The sequence below is a fragment of the Bidens hawaiensis genome, unplaced genomic scaffold, assembly GCF_021521415.1.
Source record: "Bidens hawaiensis isolate Kalapana, Puna unplaced genomic scaffold, B.hawaiensis_p1.1 tig00039949_1, whole genome shotgun sequence".
NCBI classification, from domain to species: domain Eukaryota; kingdom Viridiplantae; phylum Streptophyta; class Magnoliopsida; order Asterales; family Asteraceae; genus Bidens; species Bidens hawaiensis.
Window position 1 is genome coordinate 25,903 of NW_027505631.1, and position 20,977 is coordinate 46,879.

At 33.8% G+C, this 20,977-nt stretch overlaps 1 protein-coding gene across 2 annotated transcripts; it reads right to left on the reverse strand.

The window, feature by feature from the left end:
• Positions 1 to 5,435: 5,435 nt before the first annotated feature.
• Positions 5,436 to 10,065, reverse strand: LOC143614376 (putative beta-1,3-galactosyltransferase 2). Of its 2 annotated transcripts, none has more exons than XM_077087831.1 (11): positions 9,665 to 10,065; positions 8,020 to 8,116; positions 7,860 to 7,924; positions 7,560 to 7,771; positions 6,820 to 6,883; positions 6,662 to 6,734; positions 6,457 to 6,577; positions 6,247 to 6,334; positions 6,034 to 6,159; positions 5,850 to 5,959; positions 5,436 to 5,778 (listed from the first exon to the last, which is right to left on the reverse strand). In XM_077087831.1, the coding sequence occupies exons 1-11, from the start codon at positions 9,778 to 9,780 to the stop codon at positions 5,630 to 5,632; spliced, it is 1,221 nt and encodes a 406-aa protein (XP_076943946.1). In that variant the 5' UTR covers positions 9,781 to 10,065; the 3' UTR covers positions 5,436 to 5,629. The 2 variants fall into 2 exon arrangements, with proteins under 2 accessions (XP_076943946.1, XP_076943947.1); XM_077087832.1 differs by having other exon boundaries at positions 7,860 to 7,921; positions 9,665 to 10,064.
• Between the last annotated feature and the right edge of the window lie 10,912 nt (positions 10,066 to 20,977).

Here is a 20,977-nt window from a genome sequence, read left to right on the forward strand (position 1 = left end):
CTGGTATTGATAACCCAATGGTGGTGATCCGAATTGCCATCTTCTTTGATCCGAGTGACAATTCATCCAGCTTGATGACTCCGATTCAGTTTCCTGCTTGATTTTACTCTGTACCTCCTGTTCCTCAGAAGGATGGTATGTTGGAATGTCGGAGGGGTAATACTGGGGAACGTTGTCCTCGGTATTATCAGAGATTTCGATTGGAAATTGTTGACTGCCTGGGAGATACACAGGTTGGCTCCCGTACGGTAACACCGGATTGATTAGTTGATCACGATTGAAAAAGCTAGTGTAGTAACTATTGCTACTTTCCATATCGGATGGTTCGTGAATGATTGTTGGTACTGATCGTATGGCTACTCGGTGTCTACGACCAAAGTAGTTAATATAAGACATCTGCACTTTAGTTAGGTTAGGGATAGGAGGTTTACCAATGCTATCTTATCCCTACGGATAGTAATAACAATGATAATAATGGTTAAAGCCTAGGTATTAATGTTTAATACCTAATTCGCTGAAACCGATGGCTCTGATACCAACCTGTCACACCCCGACTTAGGGCCTAGGCGTGTGACCACAAGTTGGTACCTGTTTTGTAAATATATCAGAGTTTATGGGTTAATTTTAGCGGAAGACTTTAGGTTGAATATAATATTAATTTACATTGAAAATTTACTCGGGAATTAGATACCCGAGTTTTGGTTTACAAAAGTTATGATTTCATATTACAAGGATTTTATATAAAAAACGGATCCATCTTGTACGCGCTTCTATCTTCATTAAGACTCCAATCCTTTTTAATGCTACTTATGCTTAATTACCTGCAATGGGTTGGAAAAATACGTCAGTTATATGATGGTGAACACGTATGACTCAATAAAACATTTTGAATGACGATTACAATACAAATGTAGTTTTCTTGACAATCTCAGCGGAAGGATTTCTACTTCCGGTATATGTACCACTGCCCTACACACACAACGGTATTCCCCGAGCCAAACGGCCCAAAACTGAGAACTGGTCATGACCGTTTAAGCTCGTGGCTTCATTGCCTTTGATTGATTGATTGAGCTTTAACAGTTATGCTTGGATCCAGACACATGCGTATTCGGTCTGAGTTGATATTATTCTCTACTTTGTATTATAACGTTTTAGATATTTCATTATCTCATGTAGACATTGATTGACTCGTTAAGACAAACACACGTTCGTCTTATTGAGTATAAATATGTTTGACTGATTAAAAATGTTAACGTATTCACCTGTATCGTCGGTGTTGGAAACCTTGATTGATTGATTGATTGATTGCGAATGATACTTAACCTATACATAAATAGGTTCGTATGAATGATGTTAAGCTATGATTGTAATCTTAACCTTGAAATCGTTTATCCTTGATTGTGAATGAAAACACTTAGTTTTATGTGACGTTTGATATAGCATGCTTTGGCCTAATAGGTTCTATCACGTTGGTAAGTTTCTCCAGGTAAGTAAACGGGTCCCTCGGTTGATTGGGATTTATGCGAATTACTTTTCCTTAGGCAAGAAACTTACTACTAATGATATCCCCCTTCCAGTTACTACATGCCCGTCAAAATATCTCTTTTGTTTAACATTACTTCATCATGAAGTAACGTTTTATAAAAACATGATTGTGAATGAATGTTTGTAAAATACGATCAAGGTTAAAGGCCATAGCCTTGGTTGATAGTCTAAGCTATATTTCAAATAACTTAAACATAAACCCTACCTCAACTCGGGTACTTAGATTGCTAATACGAAAAGGCAGGATCTTGATCTACTCGCCTATGTGATTGTTTCTTAATTATAACTTCGTTTCTTACACGAATATCGAGAAAACAGCACGACGGCTCGCTACGGCAACGGGGCACGTTTTCCAAGGCTATGTGTGTGTAAAGAAAGGTGTGTTTGGGATGAAATGGGTTCATGCCCGTCACCCCCCTTTTATAGTCAATTTTGTAGCCCGTCGCGTACCGCGCCCGGTCCCTTGGGACTGGTCGCGTACCGCGGCGCAAAAACACGCCGCCTTATGCGGTGATGACACGTGGCCTGTCACATTGCGCCACGTGTTGACACGTGGTTGGACACGTGTCCACTGACTCAGCAACCCCATCGCGCTACGCGATGTGTTTGATTGTTATCCCGTCGCGGTACGCGACGGGAGGAGATTTCCAGAATTTTCATTTTTAGTCCCTGAACTTTCTAAGTTAGTACATTTAGACTTATATTAAAGAGGGTAAAAAACGCAGTGTTACAGGGGGGGACGGGCTCAAGTTTTCGGCCGAAAAAAAGCTAAAATTACACTACGCAGAAAAATTTTCAGCCGAAAACGGGTAAATTTACACTACTACGCACAAAAACAGGGGACGGGGCCACCCCGGGCCTCAATGAATCTTCGTCAATGTTTATAAAAGGAATGAGAGAGAGAAAGTGTACTATATAAAAGGAATGAAAGAGAGAAAATGCAAACTGAGTACAAGCGAAGGTTGAAAAGCCGCTAGACGGACCATAGACGGCTGACTGAGGAGTTGGGTGTACTCGTGGAGTACTGGAACATGATAAATATAAATAAAATTAATTTTTTGATATCTACCCTCTCGGAATCCACAATTAGCCATGTGTCACCTTCTCAATCACCCACAATTTATTTTTCCCGCCCATAATTTATTTTAGCGTTTGGTAATTTCCACGGGTCATGTATATTACAAAATTCATTATCTCCTGGCACATCTTTTTCACAATTACACCTGATTCTTTTTCTTCATCTGTAATTCCTAATCGTCGCCACTGATTCTTAATAGCCGGTATGAAAATGTTGTTGTGATATGGTGACAACATGGTGGTTTAAGGTATTCGATTTAAGGGTTTTATCTGTCACCATGGTCAATCGAATGAACGATGATTTAGGGTTTTTTATTTTAATTCCAACTAGATTTCATACAAGCATCAGGTATTCGATTTGCATTTACAATTCATCTATTTCGATTTCATTTTCCCAACTGCTTCAAACATTTTTCTTAACTTTTATTCAATCTTTGTAGATGATTATGTTATGTGGGAGATGAATGTTTAATTGGCAGCATAGAAGAAGCTTGACAATTGTGTTTCTTCGGTTCACTGTCAGATTCACTACCCAGACTGCCGTTGTCGATGATGGTATGTTTATTGTCTTAATAATCTCTATTGATTTTGTTTTCTGTTAGCTAATTGGAATAGGACGAACGTTCATTTTGGATATCATAGGGTATTTGTATTTTGCGATTACTATTGACTAATATACAAAATTTGGGTTTATGTTGGTGTTGCTGATGTGGTTAATAAGGGACATTCAAAAATTGTGTAATCATGGAGGAAGTTGTTGTGACATGGCTTCTCATTTGCACTAAATCATAAATTGCACACATTATCCTCTTGTGGTCAATATATAAAATTACTTTAACAAGTCCTTTCCCGCCTTAGGAAGGTTAATATTTAGGCTTTTATATACATTAATGATAAATTGTGTCTAAATAATTATTTAGGTTTAAACACGTTAACTGATACCTATGTTTATATTTGTTTAGTCATGTTTTTCTAATGATAATTATTTTTAGGTCCTTTATTGATTAAGTTGCAAATGATCTGAAACATGATTTTCTTATCCTTTACTTCGTGCATAGGTCCTTTATTCGCATAGTGGACATAAAAATCGATGAGAGTCAACTGAGACCACACTGGAAAGAAGGAACCTGTTACTTTCTTTTGGTTTTGGTGATTTAGTTTTGTGAGTTATTGAGATGGAATGCCATGTTATTGAGATATATATTATGCCCTGTTTCATGGATTTGGTTTTGTGAGTACTCAAGTATTTACAATTCTTCAGACTTATCAGGTAACTAGAAAAGGTCACATTGACCAATATGTATTTTAGAAAGATAGTTTCTCATCATGTGCAATTTATAAATTTCTTAAGCAATTAGTACATATATTAAATCAAATTTAGTATGAGTTAAAGGTTCTCATTTTGTATTTTAATTTTTAACTTAAAAGGCTATGATGGTGAGCTTTAAATGTGGGAATATGGACGGTTTGAGAAACGAGTCGGTTTGAATTTATACCCTTTTTTCAAATGGTTTCATTTATAGTTTTGATGAATAATAGCGTGTCAACTATGATTACACAATTATATTATTTCAATAAATCAATTTTTCTTTTTTGTGCTAGCTGTGTATCAAATGGACTGCAGACTATAGATGTCATTTTTACGTGCAAGCTTAAAAGAATAAGAGAAGCTGCTATATTTACAAAGAAATCTAAACCAGGTATTTTATTAAGATAATTTTTTTGTTTTAACCCTGTTGAACATTAATTTTGTTTTTGTACTGTTTAGAGTACCGAATCTGCAATTCGGTTCTGTAAACATGCCGAAACTAGATCACAATCGGTAACCTATAATGCTTTATTTCCGTTAGGTTTAACAACAAAAAGTCAACTTTAATTCTTTGTATTATGATGGTATTTAGAATACGAATGCTTACTGCAGGAATATATTGGTGTTGGCAAATTTGAGGGCTTTAAAATTTTGTTGTTGGTTCAGACGGTACTCATTTTTCAAAAGTAAGTCAATTTTAGAATTTGTTGTGTGTGTGTATCTAGACTATAATTTGGTTATGCATCAGGAATACTACAATGGTGATCTTCAACATTGTGAAACACTTTAGTAAAAACGGGTGATTGTGGATTAGGGATGAGCGCGGGATGGTACCGGTACCGATCCCGAAAATCCCGATTCCGAAAATTTCAAATATTTGATACCGGTACCGGTATTTCGTGCAAAATTCGGGAAAAACTGGTACCGAAAACTCAAAACTTGGTACCGTTCGATACCGATGGTACCGAATTCCATTGTAACAGTTCGTATATCTATGTCCCTAAAATATTTATTTGACTTTATTTTTTTTTTCTAGGATTATGCGGAAGGCTACACTTAAGTTACGAGCTGCAAATTTCCATTCTACTAAACTTTTCATTATATTTCAGTTTCATATTTACAAGTCATTTCAATAGTATATACTTTACGATTTGCATTTTTTAATTTTTCAACCCGTGTACCACACGGGTACCTAACCTAGTTATATATATATATATATATATATGTCAAACATAATAAGTTTGCTATTATTTATAATAAAATATTAGAATATCAATATAAATAAAAGAAATACGTTTTTAAATAATAAAATATTCTAAAAAATTACTAATTATTAATTAAAAAAAATGATATTTATTCGTTAATATTAAAAAAAATAAAGAGTTACACGTAACACACATCACAAATCAATGGCATCTTATAATTTGATGACACTAAAAATAAATCAAATTAAACATTTATCTCCTTTTCTACTACCACATATAACATACGGTGGTATGCAACAAAAAAAACATATATACCATCTACTCATGAAATAAAAAAGAAACCAATAGCTACTTCTTCATCTTCACCTAAAACATAACACACCCCTCATTCATCTAACCACCAATCATTCCATTTTCATATAAAGCAATTATTATGTGTAACAAAAAAAATCGACGAATGCTATAGACTCTCTGCTTTGATCAACACCGTTGATCAGAAAGACGCAGTCCAAAGAGCATCTTCTCCTTCCCCACATCGCCGGTGCACCTCCTTGATCCGGTCAACTGACCGACAAATACCACTACAACTCCAGTCAAATGAAGCCACACATATATTCCCTGCTTGAGCCTTCCACTCGCAGTCTACAACATAATAACAATAATATTAGCTTTTAACAAAAATAAAAATGGATAAAAATATGTTTGGTAAATACCTGGTGGGGTCCCACAACATAGACGTCTATCGTCAATGTGCTCTACATCAAGTCCAATGAACCATGATCCCAATGACACGTCTTCGTTCACGTACTTGTGTAACACGTTTCTAAAAGAGATCCATAGTTAAGAGTCTTTGAAACGATTAAAATAATAATGAGTTCTGGTTAAAATAATACTTACTGGTTAATAGATATATAAGTGGCTAGATCTTTTGAGATGGCGTAGAGCTGACCGGTAGCGTGTCGGAAATACTTGTTTCCTTCCTCGCCAAATTTCCAGTGCTCGGGCTCGTGATATCTCACTCCTCTGTTAGCAAAAAAGGTCAATGGTCAAAGTCAGCCCCATGATAGATAAAAAAAGAAAGTCAATGGTCAAAGTCAACCAATGGCTTACTTGTGGGCGAGTACGGGTCCAGATTTCATGCATCCGATGTATACACGAGGGTTCGACCGATGCTTGGCTAAGGTTGCTCCGAGTGTACCTGAAAAAATGTTATTACATGTCAAAACAGGTCGGGTCAGGTTAACCCAAAGCCACTTTCGCAAGGCTTTCAAAATTTATGCAGAATAAACATAAACCTGAAATGGGATTGCATAATTATACCTATATTTACATGTACATCATCATCAACCTTGACATAGAAATCGGCATCCCATAAAGCAACCGCAGTGGTAAAATATGTTTTCGTTTTAGCTGATAATTCAAGGTACCCTTCAACATGCTCCTGTTAAACATACCATTTATGTCAACAAGAAATTTTAGATCAAGATTTCAAAACCGATAACATAAAGATTGTATTTTTATTTACCAATCTCAAGAAATCTCCATGCTTTCTGTCTTCTGCTTCAATAGCTCTATCAAGTATACCGCCAGATGTAGCACTGCAATAATAAAGTCAAAGGTCAACATGATCAGCGTGTTTAAGTTAATGCATAATAAGAAAATGGTGAAATAGGCAATGCTTACCCGTGACCTATGACAAATCGCATAATGATGCCCTTTTCTTCTTCCAATTTCCTTAGTTTCTCACCTGGAATTTGTAAAATATAAAAAAATTCAAGATTTGAATGGGATAAAGATTATTTCACTTTTAGTCTGTAAGAGGTGGAATTTGAACTCATGTAGTTATAAGTTTTAACGGGTCGATTAGATTATGTTTTTTTTTCTCTAACAAGTCAAAAGAAAAACAAAAGGTAACAGGGAGAGTGATGAAATGGGATAAACAAGTCAAACGGGTCGCACTTTGACCATAGTGCATTTTCAATGCATAAAACTTTATAGATTGGTTTATTAAAAGAAAAATAGATCAAACTAAAATAACATACATTCTTACATTATAACTGACATTAACTATTTAGAATTTTATTCTTTCAATTTTGGACAAAACGTGTTTTGGTTAACCCTCCTTGCCCCCGTGCAGCCCCCGTGCAGTTTTGACAAGAACCAAAATGACAAGTTATCGCCCGAACATGTTTCATCTCTGAAGGGTCAAACTAGAAAGATTATCTTAAAACGACACAAGTCAGATGGTTCAAAGTTTGCCAAAAGCTTATTGACACATAACTATTTATTAAAATTTTTTGGAAAAAAGTGGTTTGGGTCAGCCCGCCTTGCCCCATGCGATTTCAACTCAAACCAAATTGACATTTTTGACCCAAACATGTTTTATCTCTAAATGGTCAAACACGTCAAGCTAAAAGAATAACCTTGAGGCATCCAAGTAGCCCGTACAGAGTCTCTTCTCTTGCGGCTGCTAAAAGCCGTATTAATCCCGACAACCATTAAATATTTTCTTTTCTTAACGGGCTCTGGTAGCACCAAATCATCAGATAAAGGGGAGCCTGTTAATATAGAATCTTGCAATGCTCTTGCTGCAGCTAACTCCATCTCCAAGTTTGAAATTGTTTTATCCAATGTCCTACATCCATTAAATCATCAAAAAAAAAAGTCAACTTTCCATTGTCAAACATATTAATCATGGATGACACATGGAAAATGAAGCTTACTGTACGGCATTATGTGTTTTTGAAACTTCACGGATAATATCTTTTGGATCCCTCGTCACATCCTTCTAAAGAGAACATAAAATCCCAAAAAGTGATTAACATCGGCATTAAAAATTAAAAAAAATAACAAATTAATGTGTTTATGAGCTTTGTTACTCACAATTTTTGGGTCACAATTATCTGCAACTAATTGAATTTGTTCATCTTTAATTCCGGTTTGTAATGGTAGGCCTTTATCTTCAACATCTGTCCACACTCTATCAACATAAAGAAAACAAACAAGCATTTAGTCATTTAACGTTTTTGTTAAGACTAATTCATAAGTAACTAACTATTATACAACTATATTCAACTTTCTTCCATGTATGTTATGCAACCTATAATCTCCTTCATAGAGAAAATGAAGGGTATTTTCGGAAACTTTAAAAGCGGTCCAAACCCATATCAAGATCAGTAAAATTCTCAAGATTCAAAAATTTCAAGAAAACATATCAACTCTTAAAAGCACTAAATCCTCCAAACACAAATCTGTCCACACTCTATCAACATAAAGAAAACAAACAAGCATTTAGTCATTTAACGTTTTTGTTAAGACTAATTCATAAGTAACTAACTATTATACAACTATATTCAACTTTCTTCCATGTATGTTATGCAACCTATAATCTCCTTCATAGAGAAAATGAAGGGTATTTTCGGAAACTTTAAAAGCGGTCCAAACCCATATCAAGATCAGTAAAATTCTCAAGATTCAAAAATTTCAAGAAAACATATCAACTCTTAAAAGCACTAAATCCTCCAAACACAAATCTGTCCACACTCTATCAACATAAAGAAAACAAACAAGCATTTAGTCATTTAACGTTTTTGTTAAGACTAATTCATAAGTAACTAACTATTATACAACTATATTCAACTTTCTTCCATGTATGTTATGCAACCTATAATCTCCTTCATAGAGAAAATGAAGGGTATTTTCGGAAACTTTAAAAGCGGTCCAAACCCATATCAAGATCAGTAAAATTCTCAAGATTCAAAAATTTCAAGAAAACATATCAACTCTTAAAAGCACTAAATCCTCCAAACACAAATCTGTCCACACTCTATCAACATAAAGAAAACAAACAAGCATTTAGTCATTTAACGTTTTTGTTAAGACTAATTCATAAGTAACTAACTATTATACAACTATATTCAACTTTCTTCCATGTATAACCTATAATCTCCTTCATAGAGAAAATGAAGGGTATTTTCGGAAACTTTAAAAGCGGTCCAAACCCATATCAAGATCAGTAAAATTCTCAAGATTCAAAAATTTCAAGAAAACATATCAACTCTTAAAAGCACTAAATCCTCCAAACACAAATCAAGATCACTAAAAGTTACAAACTTTAATAACCAACTCTTCAAGTAACCCCAAGTTCATCCAAACCCTTATCAAGATTCACAATGTTATAAGAAACATATCAACTATAACAGCACTAAACCCTCCAAAGCAACATCAAGATCACTAAAAGTTACAAACTTTAATACTCAAATCTTCAAGAAACTTAAAATCCATCCAAACCCACATCAAGATCAGCAAGATTCATAATGTTATAAACTTCCAATGGTCATATAAACTCCAAGAAAACCAAACCCATGTCACAGATCAAGATTCAAGTAAACACATCAAAAAAGATAGTCAAAAAGCTACAAATCACTACCTAATTATTCCACTAAAACCCCTCAATTTCTTTATAAATTAGTGTGTGGGGTCAGTTAAAAAAACAAAAAAAAATGAATAATAATAATAATAATAAAACCTGTCGGTGAAGAGCATTCCGGCAAAGAAACAACCAGCACACAAGAACAAAGCCAGTTGCTTTGACACCAATCTTCTTGAACTGGATTCAGACCCAGCTCTGTTCTTCCAAGACATTATTAAAGAAAGCTTCTTGATTGTGAGAATAGTGAAGAAATTGACTAATTTGAAGTGAAACCCATGTCAGAAATGGAGTGAATTGAATACCCAAATGAGGAATTAGATCAAAACAGTGTGAATGTTAAGATTGATGAGATTTGATGAGTGTAGATGGGATTTGGGAAGATGGGTTTGGTTGATAGCAAGCAGGTGATGGATGGATGGCGGGTGGAATATCGTCAGAAGAAAGTGAAAGCAAAGTGCTACTAACTTGTTAACTTGTAATAAAAAAATAAAAAAAGAATAATTATTAAATATATTGTTATTTTATAATAATATAATAATTGTAATGTTCAGTATAGTTAAGCTTGATTATAATAATGAATAATAATTTTGTGTCTTCGGGTGAGTGTTCATGAACATTGCTTTTAAGAGTTTTCTCCGTTTTGGAGGCGAGTGTATTCTGATATGGTGAATTTTATTAGTAGCTCATTTGAAAGATTCGTTAACAGTTAAAAAAAGTTAGAAAAACGTTAGTCGGGGACATTTAGCCTAATGGCATTTTAGTGAGGTGATTGGTGTCACTCCTCTAAAGATCGAAGGTTTGAGTTGCAACGTGGATTGTGAAATAGAATTAAAGGTATGTTAGATAGGTGTGTAAGTTTGTTATTTTAAGAAAGAGAAAAATGTTAAAAAGTAGTTTTTGGTTAGTTTTTAGAGGGATTTTTAGTAGAAAGGGAATGACGCGTTGAAGAAACATTATTTGGAGAAAAAGAAGGGCATAGCAGACGTTCTGGTATAAAAACGTTTGCAAAAGATTTTGGTATGTGAGCGTGTGAGAGAGGACTTTTATTTTTAATTTTTGGTTGATTTTAGTTTAATGATAGGGGAAAGCAACAAGGTGTGAAGGTGATTACGTAAAGTTTATTTAGAAATAATATATATAAGAATGATATTATAATCTATCAATCATTTATGAAAAAACCCTACGTTTGATACATCTTATCCTGACATGGAAATTTAATGATTTATTTTGAATAGTTTTACCTTCAAGATTGGTTGTCGATACGTATTTTCTTGTATTGCAAGTTCACTTTTATATCTCCTTTACTTATTAAAAAAGAGTTGATAAATTTTATAACTTTTTTTTCTTTTTGACACAAATTTGGACTTACATTAAAACCCTTTAGCGAGACCCTAAAAGGGGATAACCACTAAAATTACATCAACAAACACCAGGTATTTTAACCAAATTACTAAACCAATTTTAACTTTAGAACACCTACCAAAAAGCTCAAGAAAAGAATAATTAACAATATCATCAAAAATATTTTCAAACCCAAGCGTAATATACTTTCATTTATGTATCTCCATTGAACCCACTAACTCATCAAGTAGTCATAATAATAACTTCTGATGTCTATCTTTATTTTTTAAAACTACTTGTATTCATCCAAAAAAAAAAAAAACTAAATCATTTGGTATCATGGTAATCAGGAAAGTCATCTCTAACCACCAAGACACTAAGACACCGACCTTCAAACTGAACTCACGACCTCACACTTAACGAACATATGATCAATCATCTTTATACAGCCGGGAACAAACTAAGCAATTGATTGAAGGCATATGTATTCCTTTGTTACTCAAATTAACTCTTGTAGGAATACAATAAAGCATGTTTCTCCAAGCCCATATATTCACTTTTTTAATAACGAAGTGGTTCCGCCTAGTCGCAGTCACACTCTTCAGAAGAACTTGTTGTTGTTCATATAAATTTTAAACATGCTTAACCATATAATCAATCCTCAAAATTTTATAGTTTGTATATAAACTTGATTATATTAACACAATCAAAATACTATTTTCTACAGATATATAAAAGATAGAGACGATATAAATCAAACTTTCTCCACAGAGAAAATGCCAATGTGCTTTACTTTTGTATTTTAAATATTTTATCTTTAGCTTATAAAAAAGGCAAGAATAATAAAAGAAATAAGAAGATTAGAAATTATGTATAAATACAATCCAAAAGTATATAAGAAATAAAAATTAATAGAAAAGGGGGAAAGTTACTGTTGATTTAAGAAAAAGGGATGAAAAATATAATAAATCCAAAAGGTTTAATTTGGTTGAGTAATTGAGAGAGGGAAGTGAGTGTTTGAATTTCTAAAAAGTTTGAATAAGTACTTTTTACTCACAATTTTTTTTCCTTGAATAGTATTTGTAAAGTACATAAATATCACGTTTCAGACTTGACTCATTCAAAAACAAAGAGGAAACTCATTACTTTCGAAAAACCCCAATAATTCGGGTTTTGAACATAAGATCTTAAGATCTCAAAATTTAATTCTCACCTTTATATTACTGGACTAAAAGATGAACTGCTACTTTTTTTCTGACATAACATAATAATCTAATATGATGAGTCGGGTAAATCTGATTGGTTTGATTTAGTTAGTACTTGGTGTGTCACGTATATCTTAGTCTTGACTGGTTTTAATAGTTAACTCTGTTTATGTCCTCTAAATTTAATTGATATAACAATATTAAATGAAGAAGGAATCACACTTTATAGTTTATTGATATAAACAAATAAAACTAAAAAAACTTAGCATTGTGTTTCGTGAACGTGGGTCGCACGTGCAACGCCTGTTGACTTGGTATTCACTGTTTGGGCTCAGTTGACCAGCTTGGGCTTTGGTTTGGTCTCTATGCTGTGTAATCTAGTATCTAGATAGCCCATTCTAACTTGAAAGCCCAATTACATTTTAAAAACATACTCACCACCCAAAGCCCATGCTGGTGACCCTGTAGACATAGATGGGCCAAACTGATTGTGAGGCTGTGAGTTAATGCAGGTTGGTTTGTTGTAAAATGATATCTGACTCGAGATTAAATGAGTTCGAGCTTAAGTATAAGCTTAAACAAATATGAACTTCATTTAGAAATGTTAAACATGATAAAAGTAACTAAATGTATATATCTTAAATATTATAAATGAAAACTTCCTAAATTTTCTTAAGCCAGCGGATTGCTTTATTTTTAAATGAAAACTTCTCATTCATTTAACCCGAATTCATATGTATGGGTCTCATCAAACCCAGTTAGCCCTTAAACGTGTTATAACATATCATTATATTAAAAATTTATCTCATCAAATATTTGATATGAAAATCCTATAAAATAGAGATATCCAAAAATTAGTATTCATTTAAAAAAATATATTATTATATAATATAAAAGAGAAGTGTGGTGCCGCTAGCCAAGTGGCGGCACCAGACTTGTCCATACCATTTTGATTTTTTTAGTATTGGTAGCATAACGAACGTAATGAGAACCGATCTAACGTTAGTTTTTGTTTACTTAACAGAAACAGACTGAATTCGTGTAAACTCACTACATCAACGTCCGGGACTAACCATGCTAGGGTTTTGATGCCATTTTTTTTGTTTTAGTTCCGGTACCATAACGAACATAACGAAAACCGACCGGATGCCAATTTCTTTTTTATTTTTGTTCCAGTACCATAACGAACGAGAAGGAAACCAACAAAATTCGCATAAAGCCACTGCCTTTTGTTTTAGTTCCAGTACTACCACCCAGATTTTACCGATTTGCGCCAGGTAAAATCCTAGTTATTTATAATTAAGAAACAATTTTATTGTAAAAAAATAAGCGGGCCATGGGTCTCACTTAACCCGTATAACTTTTAAATCGGGTATAACATCTCATTTATTTTTAAAACCCCGTTATCATCAAATCCTAAGTATATTATTAACTTCCTTACAATAAATATTAGAATTCAAAAACATATATAAATATTATAAACGAATATCAAACCCTAAGTATATTATTAACTTTCTTACAATAAATTAAAATCCAAAAAAATATAAATATTAGACACGAAAAGGAAACACAATCCCCGTAATACGGGAGATAAAAATTAGATATAAACGAAAGCTCCCTAAATTCTCTCAAGCCACCAGATTACTTTATTTTTAAATGACGACTTCTCATACATTTGACCCGAATTCACGGGTATGGGTCTCACCAAACCCAGATAACCTTAAACGGGTTATAACATCTAATTATATTAAAAATTAATCTCACCAAATATTTGATATGAAAATCCTATTAAATAAAGATATAGTAAAAGTTAATATCCAATTTTTTTAAGAGAAAATAAGCGGTTCATGTGTCTCGCGAAACCCATAGCTTTTAAACAAGTTATAGTATCTTTTTTATTTGTGAAACTCTTTCATCATCAAACCATAAGTATATTATTAAATTTCTTACAAAAAATAAAATAAAATTAAAATCCAAAAAAAATATAAATATTGACACGAAAAAGAAACATAACCCCTGTAATACGGGGCATAAAAGCTAGTTGTGTAATATATACAAAATCATGTTTAGTGTAATAATTGTTATTTACCATAATAATTATATATTGTATAAAAAACAATATAAAATCATGATAAAAGTAACTAAATATAGAAATTATATTACTATACTATTAAAATAATACAAGATACCACATGGCCTTCAACTAGCATGTCCACATATGCTTCAAAGTCATCCGGTTTTCATCTATAAAATTGTCACATAATTCACTAATTAATATTTTCTATAATCAAACTTCACTAATTAATGTTTTCTATAATCATAACCAACTATTTCCTTTCAAATGATTTAAAAACTGATTTTGACCACAATTAATTATTTATAACTGATTTTGTGTTCCCTTTTTTAGTATGACTATTATTTTAGCAATTCAGGATTTGTATAACAGTTTCTCATTTCACAATTTATACATATTTTTCCTACATCTTGTGGTTTTTGCAAAGAACAAGGTCAAGAATTCTTAAAATATCTATGTATATGAATTCTAAAATAATAACGTTTGAAATATTTTCCAATATCCTAGTGTAATATACACAAAATCATGATTAGCTTTGGATAAAGGGCATCAAACAAGCTAAGATCGAGCACGACTCATTTACACCGGTACTAGATAATTGTTAAAGGGCAAAAATCAGTGTGTTGAAACCTGGAACTAACCCAATGACATCATTTCCAGTCACATAATCGCTTTGGAGAATACAACTTCGGTCTAGACTGGTCCAAGTTTAAAGGAAAAAAAACTTACGTAACCGAGACCTAGCGAAAGTGAGTTAACCACTTTAACAATAGGACAACAACTTTGTGGGGATGCCATTAATGAGGGTGCCATTTAGAGCGATAAATTAAAGATTACGTTAGAGGCAAAAATTAGACTACGTACAGGTTGTCGAGTCTAATTGATTAAAAAGAAACATGTTAATGGTTCATAGTTACTATTTTAAGGAGTTTAGTATGGTTAACATGTCATAATTTCTTTTAAAAAATGATATAAAATATATATAGAAGTAAAACGGGTCATTGGATCAATAGGTCAACATAAATGTATTATGAGAAATGAAATGATCAATCGTATAAGGAAAACAATATAAAGTATATATAAAAACTAAACGGGTTAACATGTCAACATATAAAAGTTATGGAAATGAAATGGACCCAGATGTCCAACTAACTTATAATGATTTAGCCTTAGAACCCATCGAATATCGATAATCTTAGGTTTTAGCGAATTCTGATAACCGGATTACGAAATTATGATCAGATAAAAAATATTTTATCATTTGGTTTGAAATAAAGATAAAAACTTATTTGAAATACTTACAATTTGTAAAACATAAAAAAGAAAATGGAGAAAATATTATTAAAAGTTCATGACTAAAGGTTATAAAATTCAAGTGGTGTGATGACACATGAACATGAGTAGTGTTGTTTTTATCTTTTCTTCTTTTAAGGCTGAGGGGTGTGGGGGGCGCGAGAGGGGCGCGAGTGGGGGCTCCAGCCAATAATATTGTGACGTGCGGCAGAGAGAGAAACTTGATAAGATGGGTGTTGGTTGTGGTGCTCGCGCCCCGGGCCCTGGTGTGGAGGGGCGCGAGAGGGGGCGCGAGCGGTTTTTTTTTATTTTTTTATAAATGTATTAAAAAAACGTATTATTAAAAAAACTCATAAATAAATTTAAAAAAACACACATTAATTAAAAAAACACATTAATATCTAAAAAAAAAATTAAAGTACTAAAAAAAAACATTATTCTTATTCTTCGGCTTGGTCTTCTTCGATCAACCTCTTCCGGATACGTTCCTTTTGTTTTTCCATCAGCATTTGGTCGACCGGATTTAGGTTACTGAAGTCTCTTGTAAGGAAGTCCAAATCTCTCATTCTTTTTTTTTCCTTTTTGTCATTAGAGACCACCTCCATGGTTTTGTTGAATTTATTGAGGGATTCAACAAGATCGGTGATGTTTACGGCTTCCCCCTCAGCCTGTTTTTTCCCCCTGGCGTCCCTTCCCAATGGCCGCCTCCTCGGCGGTGAAGACGTTTCCTCCCCCGCAACGTTTAGGTCGAATCCAACCCGGCAATCCGACCCGGCGGAAGTGCTATACGCTCCAGACGAACTAGTTTTAGTCCGTTTCGGCCCTACTTCCGCATCAAGGTCCGGCGCCACCAGCTCAACCCACTTAGAACACCTTCTCAACCTCTCCCACACCTTTACATCGTCCCACGTCTTCACCGTCCCATACCTCCGCAGGCACTCCTGCTTCCACTCTTCGACAGTGAAATTATAAACCGCCAAATCGTCACTGCCACTTGGTCTCATACGACCGGCGTTCCTGTTGAACAGATTAGTAAACAAGCCGACAAATTTTCTGATTTCGGTCCACCGACCCGAAATCATATCGGCGTTCCGCTCTGTACTCCCAACGAGCGAATAGAACGTCTCCCTAACCTTTGTCCAAAAGACCTTGCTCTTTTGGTAGTCCGCTGCAAAATGCATAAATAAATTTGTAAGTCATTTAACCTTTTTATTTAACTTTTTTATTAAAAATCATTTTTAAAAACGTTAAAACAATTACCGCAACGCCGATCCTCAGAAATGACTATCCAAGCCCGACACAGGGCTTCCTTCTCATCCGATGACCACGGAGTGGTTTTCCGTTTCGTCATTCCAGTCGAAGCCGAACCCGACCCGTCCGTTGCAACTTGTTTTTTCCGGTGGACGCGTCTTCTTTGTCCCGCAGCTTCACCTTCTGGTTCTTGTGTCTCCGGAACAACAAAGTTAGGAGACGGTTGTATGTTGGATGATTGAAAGCCGGATGATTGTTGCGACCCCGAATAAAACATCGGTTGGTCCGGTGCCAACCATAAATCGTCGTAACTGTAATCTGAATCTAGGTTTGGGTACCAATTTCCAGCCATGTTTTTAAAAAAAGGTTTGGAAGATGGGGTGATTTTGGGTTTTTTGAGGTTGTGGTAAGTATTTTATGTGATTTTGGGTGTGGTATGTGATATTGGGTTGATATTGGTTTATATAGAGAAAAACTTTTTTTTAATAAACTTAAAGAGCCAACGGCTCTATTTATAAGCCCCAACGGCCATGCACGCATTCCCAAACCCACTTTACGCCCATTTTCAGCCGTGACTGGCCTTGCGCCTGCCTCTTTTTCCGCGCTCGCGCCCCTCTCGCGCCTCGGTAGTGTGGTGCTCGCGCCCCCTGTCGCGCTCCACACCCCTCAGCCTAATATTTAAAGACAAAGAAAGATGGCAACTTGACTATCGCCAACTTGTCATACTTTTCTATCTAATCAATATTCACTACTTACAAAAATCAACAAATATATAATTTAATTTCAGGGTTCTACCTGGAATAACATTTAAATATAGAAACACATAAATTATTATTTTCATAATTTTTTTTTTTAAAATAACTCATAATTTTTCAATGCTAAACTAAAAAAAGTACAATAAAGTGCAGGTAAGCGGACAACAAACTGTGCCGTAACCCCTTTAAAATATAAAATCCGACTCTATTAAAAACGAAGCTTTGGGTTTTAACGGCCGGAAAATTACTATTCACGGCCCGCTGAACCTGGGATATTTTCATATTAGTTTTTATATTGTAGTAAAAGAATGGCAGTGAAATGGACAAAAACAGGTTCAATGTATTCAATGAAACCAAAACAAAATCCAAATTTGCTTTGTTACTAAATGTTGCAGTTCACGTTTACTTCATTGTGTCTGAACTAAGGGGTGTTTGGTACTGAGAATAGAATTGTAGAGAAATGGAATAGAGAAATGGAATTGCAGAGAAAGGGAATTGGTCTGGAGAATGAGAATTGACTGTTCTGTTTGGTAGTACAGAGATTTCAGTAGAGAAATATAGCTGAGAATCATTTCTCTTGTTTGGTACATAGGAAATAAACAGAGAATTATATCAACTTTATCATTAGCACAAGTATTTTTTTCATAACAAATATTTATTAAAAAATAAAAAACATATAAAAAGATGCATAAATTCCAACCAAAATATGCATTGATCAAACCAATTCACATACAAAACATAGTTTTTAAGCAAAAAACATCAACCATAGTTAAAACTAATTCACATACAAAACTATTCTTTAGTCACCCTCTAGTTTCTAGCATATCACAAAGTGTTGTAAATGCATGTATATTCATTCTTATGTTAACAACACTCGTAACATCACTTTCATAAACCATCCTCACCATGTTTTCACGCCTATTATGGTAACTCATTAAATATTTTGTACGTAAAGTCATTGACTCAATCGACCGACGCAAATGATAAGTACACAACATCCACCAACGAATCGTAACATAAATGACATAAAATGCACCTATGGCAACTATTCTTTGTCTGGAAGGTGATCTTGCCATCTACACATAAAAATATAAGAAAATTCAAGAAAAGCAAATAACTTCAAAATATAATCCAAATATTAGCAACAAAGTGATCATGAAAGCAAGAAAAATGATTACAGGCTACTTTATTCACTGACTTGCTAGTTTAATTGCCAATGTTTACATCAATATATATGTTATTTTGGATGAAATTGAACATCCAAGTTTCCATGTGAGTTACAAGTCAATGTTATACAAGATCCCTAAGGTTTCCATGTGAGTTACAAGTCAATTTCTAGATAAAAATGGTGTAAAAAGTGACGATTTATTGATATGTAGAAATCTGAGTTTTTTGGTCAGATTTGAGTTTGTAAATATAGATTTATTTATCAACAAAACAATTGAAATAAATTATAAAAATATTTTCACAGAAACTTCAACATCTCTAGGTGTTTATATATTTTTCTCAAATTTTTAAAGTATGCATAAGGTTTTCAACTAAAATGCTAATTATCAAAGGTATGTAAAACTTACTGTTCAGAGTTTGTAAATGTCAAAATTTCTCAAAAATTGACTACTCAGGATTTGCATACAAGGCCAATTGGGAAATATTCTAGACACTTAAAATGTTCATTAGAAAGAGGAATGAAGTCTAAAACTTCAAAAACAAGAGAGTTATACTCTTTAGAAGTGGACCTAAAATCTGTCAGTCAAAAACAGATTTGACCTTCGGTTTTTTTTTCACGTTTGGGTAATCAAAACTTCTCTAAAAATTACGAAACCAGTGGGGTTTGAAACTAGACTCTTTGAACTTAATGTTAGACTCAAGAAACGATCAATTTGCATCTGTTATGATCAAAATATTGTTTGAACAAAACAGCATTACAGATTTCATCAGCAACAGCATTCAAGCAACTCATGTAAACATTCAATTTATCGGTTCCAACATTCAACCTAGCATCTAAATATCATTCTAACATAAAATTCTTGATTCAAACTCATCAATTTCGTACCATATAATGTTCAATTCCCAACCTAGACCTCAAAGATTTCATCAAGAGTCGAATTAAACATAAACCATTGAAATCTAACATATCTAAATCGATTACCAACAACATACAAACATCCCACGATAACAATCAACATTAGCAGCTGAGTTTGAATCGAGGTTTAGGTCTGGTCGAGCATAAGAAAGTCGAAAAAATGAAAGTTTCATACCTAGGATCGTTGGAATCGAAGCAAGGATCGCGAATACGAACTCGGTTCTTGGATTGGAGATGATTTGTGGGTGATTAGAGGCTGCAAGTCGATCGAACAGCAGGGAGAGGCGTGAGTTTGCTGCTGTAGATCGAACAGCAGGGAGAGGCGTGAGAGAGTGAAGCTGAGAAATGAAACCCTAGAAATCCAATTCTCCACTTTTTTTAGAGAAACAAAATCAGAGAAATGGAAATGGTTTATTTCCATTTCTCACCTCTTTCTTTCATAAACAAACAAGAGAATTCTTTCCAATTCCATTTCTCACCCCTCAATTCACTCTACCAAACACCCCCTAATAACTATTCAAATAAAACCAAATGACATTAATTGGTTAATATACAAGACAAAACCATAGGACAAAAACCTACCGTTGTTGAGCCTTGGTCTCTCCAAGATTTTGACATGTTGTCTACCAGCATCGAAAAAATCGAACCACAATAATCGAATTATTTGAAAATAACCGGTTTTTTTTTTAACCTGATCTTTGATTTTTTTTTCTTTCACAAATAATACATTACACAAAGTTTTAATGAGTAACATCGTCTTGTTTTACTCCGAACTTTATCATACTTAACTAAAATAAGCTTGAATTGATCAAGTTAGACAAATTATCGTCCCATGTAATCTACCAGTCTAGAACCGAAACCAAACATCAGTCTGGTTTTGACTTATATCTGAAGCGGACAACACCTATGCTCACCCAAGTTCATAATATTTTGGCGAATCAAAATAATACAACTCGTATAATACACATAGAATCAAGAATTGTGACAATTAACTTTGAGCCAGACATTCAAAATGTATAAATGTTGGTATAACAAATCACCATACATTCAAAGTGAAGATTAAATCCACAAACCTTGAAGATAATTTGATGCTTTAATTCAGAATATACTCAAAAAGGTTTTGAAAACTTGACTGATTGTGACAATTTATACATAGACAACATACTTGACACCACCATTTGTTATGATATTGCAATTTACAATTACCAAACTACCCCTGTGTGCAAAGAGGTACCCACAGACACAGTTGAATCATCTCTCACTTTCTCAAGACATGATGTTAAATGTACTTTATGCACATAAAGTTGTACTAGTACTACAATCCATGCATCATAAAAGGCATACATACATGCACCATTGATTACTAATACCATAATTAACAATTCCAATCTTTTTATCTAAACAAAA